An 8,529-nucleotide genomic window follows, 5' to 3' on the forward strand; every position below is an offset into this window, starting at 1 on the left:
ACATACATACATACATACATACATACATACATACATACATACATACATACATACATACATACATACATACTACTAATTCTAACTCGTTTTAAAGAACACGGTGGGGTTATTTTTTTTCAGTTGGGTTTGCTGACGCTGCAGTGAACCCTGGGCTATCCTCGGTTGGGAAGTATACTCAGACGCAGCCTTTGTTTTGGCTTGAGAAGGAGCAGCGACACGAGYGGTGGATACATGTGCACTCAGGAGGATGCAGCCCCTGAATTGARACATGGCCTCTTCCTCTCAGCACATAGCTTCAGAGTCATCAGCTGCCTTTCTGACGTGGCTTGGCTGAGGGGCGGCGACATGCTCGCAGCATTTTCAGTGATAATTTCACCAGATTAAATGACAAGACTTTTTGTCCAATGTTTGTTTGTTTGCGAGATCTTCTGATGTTTTAGCCTTGAGATTTTGTCCTCATCAGTAGCTACGTTTACATGGACAAAAGTAATCGGATTAAACGGCCGTTCGGAATAAAAATACGTCATGTAAACAGCCCGTTCCGATTATTGTGATCTGATTGAGCTCGATCATCTTATTCTGATTGTAGAAAACTGACCTGTGCGCAGGTCTGCTGACTTTCATCCACCCGGTTAGAGGAGGTGGGACAGCAGCGCTCCAGCTGCGCTGCACCGTGCAGAACTTTTCCTCCTCGCTCTCTTAACAGATGAAAAAGGAGGCAAACAGCAGACGTTGCTTCGCAAAAAATAAAAATAAAAAGCACGTATTGCTTCATCTGCAGCTCAACCGAGGAGTAACGACGTCTTTACCATTATTAAAAACTGACATGGTCCGTCCTGAGCGCACAGAGGAGCTTTGTTTACGTTTGTAACACGGAAGTAGAGCTGAAAGTTTACAACACTGCGCATGTCCGTCTGGTGCWTGTAAACACTTTTCATGATCGGATTGTGTCCATGTAAACAGTACATTCGGATTACTTAATCCCAATACATTTCAATCCRMTCAAAAAATKTTGTGCATGTAAACAWAGCTAGTGARTTATRTTGATGTTTTCTCCCGTTGTGTTGTTTCCACAGATCACAGACTTGGAGACCAAAGTGGATGCCTTGAAGACCCCCAACCCGTCATAGACTGCTGCTACGTCGTACCTCCTGTCTGTGACCGGAGGAGGAAGTGCTCTGCCTCCTTTCAGTCCAGAACCATATTATACTCCAACCAACCACTCACTGCACAGACGGGCGGAAACAAACAAACAAAAACAAGGATGAAAAGTAAAAGTAGAGCCGAAGAGGAAAGAAGCAGCCTCTCATCTGACATCAGCCAGTGGCTTAATGCTCCATCGGTAATGAACCAATCCCAGAATGCACCATCTGTAAGAACCAGAACCCTCCTTGTGTGTCTTCCTGTCAACCAGCTTGGCAATCAACAAAAACCACACCTTATGCTCAACGGCTGATTTGATTTCTCCTCTCATCAAAAACATCTTATCAGGTTCTCTTCATGATTCAGACTGACTTCACACAAAGCGCTTTTAATCACCAGGCTTGTCACAAAGTGCTTTATGGAGTGGCAGTGATGTGAAAAATAAAGACTTAAAAACAAAACAAATATAAACGGACAAATGATTGTTGCTTTTGAATTTAGTGGCTTCTAAACCTTTTTTTCCCCCCTCCCTTGGAGTGGGGAGGTGGATTTGAGAGGATCTAAAGGGGGAGGACAAGTTATTTTTCTTTTATCTCACACAGATCGTTTGACTCAGCAACTTGGACGAACGGCCGTCTCGTTGGGCGAAAAGCCTGAAGAGCATCAAGGTTTGGAGTCGTAGAGAGCCGCCACGCCGAGGACAAAACAAATACTATGAAACCGAGAAAAAGACACATTTCTCATCAAAAAACTGTGAAAGTGCAGAGAAATTTCAGAAATTTTCAGCCTACAGTTAACTCTCTGCAAGCGACGGACAGAATCACACAGACGTGAGTGTTTCARGTCTGAACTGGTCACGTTTGTATATACTCTGGATACTTTTTACTTAAAAAGCTTTTAAAACAGCTTAAGCGTTGGGGTGGATCAGATTTGTGAGAAGGAGGCCGTGCAAAGAGTCAGCACCTCGCTGCTGGGGTAATGGTTCAGTATTCCTCAGTGTGTTTCATCTCTTTTCTATCAGCATCAGTGGCAAACAGGGTATGAATTCAGAGCTAACGGTGCGTAGTGTTGGCATCTACAGTATCTATGGGTTTACATGCACACCAACCTGCAATTCTACATCTTATGGTAATATTTGAAGCTGGCGCAGGAGCTGATTGCTTTCATAAATGTCTTTTTTAATCTCATTGGAAAGGCGTTCAGAGATAGTGTTGTGAGCAGCCGAGCTAAAGCTTTGTGGCAACTGAGAACTTTGCTTTAATCTCCTACGATCACAAATCTGTTGCTCAAAAAATAGTTTAGGCGCCATTGACTGCAGACGATTTACAAAACTTATTTCCTGCTACGTTTGCAGCTCTTTTTTGGAGTTCGTCGTGAGGAAAAACTGAGATTTTTCTCAATTTTCCGAAGTGGAGATTTAAAAAAAACAACCTCCTTGTGGTGTATCAGTGTAGATGAGGAAACACAGAGATTTTTTAGAAACAAGGGCGTAGCAGCCTATTTTTAAATCTGCACACTATCAGTCTGTGACCAAAATGTTTTAACCATCGAATCCTGTCAAAATTAATCTTTGTTTTTCACACAACCAGAGGAAATTGTGCCTGTATCAGTAAATATAGTCGTTTTAGGAGGATCTTTGACCAAGATTAATTAGATCTTTACGATTTTCCTTTCTTATAGAAACTATAATACAACTATTATAGTATMGTATACAGAGGGAGGAAAAGTAAAACAGAAAAAAATATATAATGAAAAAAAGTACTTGTGTAGACGAGGTATAAAATACCCATATTAACATCAAAATACAAAGAACATTCTTACCTTGGGTAATCATTCTCACAAWACATCTGTAACTCATTTATTCTTTGATACTGCTCAGATTTTCATCTGTTATTTATATTTCCAAGTTGTAACGATAGGTTCAAGATAAAACTGGACATCATAGAAAAATGCTCCAAAAAGCCCTCCACATTCTGTTGTAGCATGTTTAAAATAAGTTTCATAGTCTTTCAAAAGCTCCAACCTTCAGTCTGCAGATGCACCATCAACAGGGTTTTTTTTATTTCCACTTTGAAAGCATTTAAAAAAATGTTTTCCTCTTTAAAGAAACTTGTTGTGTGTACACAAACGTAACGAGAAATCTCCATTTTGAAAACAATCCGGCGTAAAAATGGCCTTAGTGATGGAATTACTGTCAGTATAAAATAATTAAATTAATTTGTTTAACCAAAGATCAAAACATGATTGAGAAAGCTCGTGTTGATTCTAATGAGATGTTTACTTGAGATACTTTTAAAAAAAAAAGAAAATTATTATAACTTTTTAACATAAATGAATAACTTCTTTACAAACATGTCCTCGATGGATGTTTTTTTTAAATCGTGAAATTATATTCTAAACTGTGATTGAACAAAAATAGTCAATGCACTGCAAAGTTCATATTATTAGTTACTAATTTGCTGATAAGTAATAATAAATTAAACCACTTGGAACTGAAGAAAGCAGGAACAGCTCAGACAGTCATCAGAAACAAACTGCTTGGATTAAGCAAACAGTAAAATTTGTAATGATAAATTTTCTCGCAGAATTTTGGCAACATTATAACGTTTTTATCAAATTCAAATCATTGTCCTTTTCTCTTGTATTATTTTTTAATCTTATTTTATCAGACGTAAATATTCAGTAATAAACTAATACTAATAAGTGTTTGAATTTTTTGAATTTTAATTTATAAATTTCTCTAAAAAATAACCTATAATTTGAAATTGTAATAGTTTTTGAGAGTATTAGACACATTTAAAATGCAATAGAAACGTCTATATTTCACTTCTGTTCAGTTTGTTTCATCATTATTCATCAGCTGTTAGCGTGTGCTGCTAGAAGCATTAAGATAAAATTAAAATTCACAATTGCAAATGTCCCAATGAAGAATTACTTTTTATTTATATTGTAGTCAATAATTGCCTTTTCGTGTCATCTAGTAAAAGTATTAACATCGACTAAATTAGTCTTTTGTTTAGTCGCCGATACAAACAACAAATCTCACAAWCAAGAACTTTTACACGGATGCTTTTATCAGTAGTTTTTTTTTTACCGTTAGCAGGTGTTACACCATATATTGTGACCATCATATATTGTGACCAGAGGGGGCGCTGTTGCGGTTCTACAACAGAACCTGGCCGAACATGGGCACAAAGAAGAATATGTTACACCAAAAGTGTAGCCCGTGATCAGAGGTGACATGCGCAAAAAATAAAAAGAAATGAAATAAAAATAAAGCTATTTTGACTGATATACATGGTCACCGAATATGACAGCTGCTATCATATATTGTGACTTCACTGTAGCTTGGTAAATAGTAAAAAATATTTATTAACAAACTGTTTCTGCTGATTACATCCTCTAATACCAGAAAAATAACTTTTGACCACTGAAATATTGAGTGTTATTAAATTATTACATGGTCACAGAATATGACAGCTGTTATCATATATTGTGACTTCACTATAGCTTGGTGAATAGTAGAAATATTTGTTCAAAAACTGTTTCTACTCATTGTTTACATCAACAAAAACAATTTAAAAAATCAACAATCAGCAGAAGCAGTTCTTTTATAAATATTTTTACTATTTATCAAGCTACAGTGAAGTCACAATATATGATAGCAGCTGTCCTTTTCTGTGACCATGTATATCAGTCAACATGTTTTATTTTTATTTATTTTTGTTTTTATTACATATGTGTCTTCAGCCTCTGATCAAAGGCTACACTTTTGGCGTGACATTCTTCTTTGTGGCCATCTTCGGCCATGGTTCTGTTGTAGAACTGCAACAGCGCCCCCTCTGGCCACAATATGTGGTGCAACACCTGTAAATCTCTTTTTAGCCAATGGACTAGCAGAGCCAGGCAGGTTAGCCTCAGTAATGTTGGATATGTGTCATTTTTAAGAAAACCGTGTGCATGTAACCCCACCTGTGTTAGGAGAGAAGCTGAGGATCCCTGTGCCAGTGTTATGTATGTCCACACAGCGTTAGCTTCGGTTCGTGACACAAACCTGAGAGGGAAACTAATTGTGAAGTGTTGCCTTAAAAGTTCGATCAAGCTTATCCACACTGTCGTCTGTTCCCAACTAAATGTCTGTGTTCAGAGAAATGCAATAAGTTGCTGGTGTTTTTCAAAGCTCTTTAACTGGAAGCCGGTTGTGTTTGAGATCYAAGTTTTAAATGCTGAGTAGGCGTAACTGGCCTCGTCTCACTGCTTATTGCAGCTGATGTGTTTGTTTGATTATATCTTTTACTCTTCAGGTTTTCAAAAGATCCAGTGGTTATTTGTGCGGACGGYAAAACGGTGCTCAGAAAGAACACAGTTCACAACCAAGAAACCAAATCTTGGCTAGTCGGATCTTGTTGCTGTTGTTGTTGACGGAGTTCTTGTTTGTGTTTACCGGGACAGTATAGCTTGCTGGCAAGCTCTGATTAGATCACATTACTTGAAAATATTGTCAGTACAGTACAATCCAGACATTTTTCTTAGGCCACTTTTGTTCCAATTGTGGATTAATGACACTTTTTTTTTTACTTATTTTTTGGTAAAATTGTAATGTATATTTTAGGATATAGTTTTTTTTATGTTTGAATCTGTTTACAAAACAGTTCTCCATGTTCTAAAGTTTATGTTGCACAAACTTATAGGGATTAGCTCTGAAAATCTTTACACTGCAAAAACATTTTGAGGTTAATCCAAAATTGAGCCATAATCCGATCAAATCTGAAGTTTTTTCTGGATTCAAATTGATTTTTGGTAACAGTTTGAATGTTTTCCCGTTTTTAAACTGCAGTGCGTTTAATTCCTACTGGATGAGAACAACAATATTTGAAAGAAAGTAGAAATTTTAGCCATAAGCAACTGAGCTTCACTACTTTTATTTCTGCAGTATTTTTTAATGCAGCATCACCCCTTTTTTTTGTGAGCTCTTCTATCACCAAATCACTTCCTGATCACTTTGAGCCCAAGCTCGGTGGGTGATCGGTTTGCCTTTTTAATGACGTTAGTTAAAGCGTCTGTGACATCAAATGATAAATACAAATACATTAATTACATATTAATACATAATCACGAGGAAAAAGTTCATGTTGCAGAGATGAACACGATGAAATGATTAAGAGCATGTGTATGACAGCAGATAATGATAATTAATGTGATGTTTCCACTGTTTGTGTTTGTAGGACGTGCACRTCACAGACACTTTAAGATGCTGCTTCTGCCTCTACTAAAGCCTTCACATGTTGTTACTAGAGCTGTCCGTCACCTTTCATTTGTCTGCCCGATAACATGARAAAAATCAAACACAAACACTTCAGGAGTGTTCTGAGGTGATCCGAGACAGATGTTTAAGACYGATGATTGTTGAACCAGAACGTTACAAGATGAAGTGTAGATATTGGTGTTTTTCACCGGGATGATGTTTCATGATTTCGTTACTCCTGCTCATGTTTTTGATCAACTTCACTGTTTTTTTTTTTGTTTTTTTTTGGATGGCTGTTTTGTTCGTGCAGGTTAGAACATTTAGTGCCTAGCTGTAGGGTTGAGGAGAACCGTTCCTGAAGTGGAAATCCCTCCTCGCTTTTTTTTTTTTTTTATTCGAATGACTTCGTTGGGAGAACCTCAGAACGCGAGTTTGTTTTTCTGTCTACTAAAAAGATCGTACGACGTCTTCCTCCTGACCCTCGGAGTGTAAATGATCTAAAAGCCATGGAGTAACTGTGACTTACTCTCTTGTCAAAAGGCAGCATGTTTTCATTCAGTAACGGTTCCYACACCTCGTGTCCAACTCTAAACACCGTCTCTTTCTGTTTGACCTCATCCACACAAAGGACCGTTCTTCAYGGTTAAGGTGAAAAACTAAAGCCACAACTACTCGTTTTTAAACAGTTTTTTTTTCTATTCTCATATTTAAAACACTCAAAGACCCACTCGGGGAGAGAAATTTAGCAATATATCAAAATACAGAGAAATAACAACCTTAGTTTAAGTTTCTTGGAAAACAGTTGTCTTTTTTTTTTTTTTACATTCTTTGTGAATTTCTCTGTTCTTCTGAACAGTTTCACACAGGATCAGGTTGAAGGAGTAGATACACCAGTAAAAGTGTTCACAAAATAACAAGTTAGGCTACTTTTTTCATCAATAGCTCCATATTTCAAGTCCACCTGAAGCCATTTAATATTTTTTTGTGTTTTTCTCATCAAAATCCATTCTTTGCCTGTGAACAGGAGTGTGGAAAACCATCATAAAATCTCTTTTTAACGTTTAGGTCATTTTTTATGCAGTATTGTGGACACGTAGTCATCCCAGTATTTAAAAAAAACAGTTTACAGAATTACCTTAAGTTATTTATACCATAAATTACAATAAGGAGACATAATTAAGTTCTTTATTTCCCTTTCTATTGTCTAAATGTAAAGCCAGTATTTGTAGAAAGTGGTTAGGCATCATCTTGCTGAAATAAGCAAGTTTTATCATCACAGGTGTTATTTGATTTGTGAGAACGTGTTTCGTTAATTCTGAAAAGCAGTTTGTAGAGCAGACCAGCCTTAAGCTGCTTTAAATGAAACTGGGTGGATTTGAAAGTTAAAATGATAAATGATTGCAGAAAACAACGCCGCACTCTGTGAATTTGTATTGTTTCATTCTGCAGAACGGACAATTCACCACGTCTTGGATCAGTGTGCATTTTGTTCCTTTTCACATGAACTCTATAGATTTCTATTCTGTGAAAAACAAAAAAAGAACAAAAACATGAGACCAAGTGTCCTGTGGYGTTCTGGTTGCATGTAGTGCCTGATGTCAGCAGGTCCCTCTGACAGTATGTAAGCAGGTTTCTGAGTGTCTGCCTTCTGAAACTGATTCTCTCTGCCTGGTTCTGCTCCTCGGTTGTTGCCGCCACGTTTGTCTGAACCAATCCCTGTCAGCATTAATTAATAAAACATGTTGAACAAAAAACAAGAACACTGTTTGACTCAACCTGTTGCTTTAAAGAGTGCATGTCTCTGTAAATTATGTGTTTTGGAAGATTGCTGCGGTGAGTGCTTGAACATGACTTGACCTAAATGAACTGGTTTTATTTAGTTTTTTTAGAATTAGGCAAAAGTTTTAACAAAGTTGCTGTTAAATATGAAACAGACAGCAGGTAAGTCTTTTAATTCAAAACAATACGATTAATCTTAACATTTTCTGGGGTTTTTTTCTTCTAATTTTACAATCACTATCATGTCCTTGAACAAATCCATTTTTCTAATAACCACATTTACTAAAACCATACAGTGGGTAAAATAAGTATTGAACACGTCAACATTTTTCTCAGTAAATATATTACTAGAGGTGCTAATG

The 8,529-nt window shown here is 36.9% G+C and overlaps 1 protein-coding gene across 1 annotated transcript in view; it reads left to right on the forward strand.

The window, feature by feature from the left end:
• The window catches only part of LOC106517796 (neurabin-2), a gene marked incomplete in the record, with an annotated part of 61,227 nt that extends 53,079 nt beyond the window's left edge, over nucleotides 1-8,148 (forward strand). The window contains 1 exon segment of the mRNA XM_014008806.1: nucleotides 1,077-8,148. Within this exon segment, the coding sequence (XP_013864260.1) occupies nucleotides 1,077-1,130 (54 nt within the window).
• Nucleotides 8,149-8,529: the final 381 nt, after the last annotated feature.

This window comes from Austrofundulus limnaeus, unplaced genomic scaffold (genome assembly GCF_001266775.1).
Source record: "Austrofundulus limnaeus strain Quisiro unplaced genomic scaffold, Austrofundulus_limnaeus-1.0 Scaffold53, whole genome shotgun sequence".
In the NCBI taxonomy this organism is placed as follows: domain Eukaryota; kingdom Metazoa; phylum Chordata; class Actinopteri; order Cyprinodontiformes; family Rivulidae; genus Austrofundulus; species Austrofundulus limnaeus.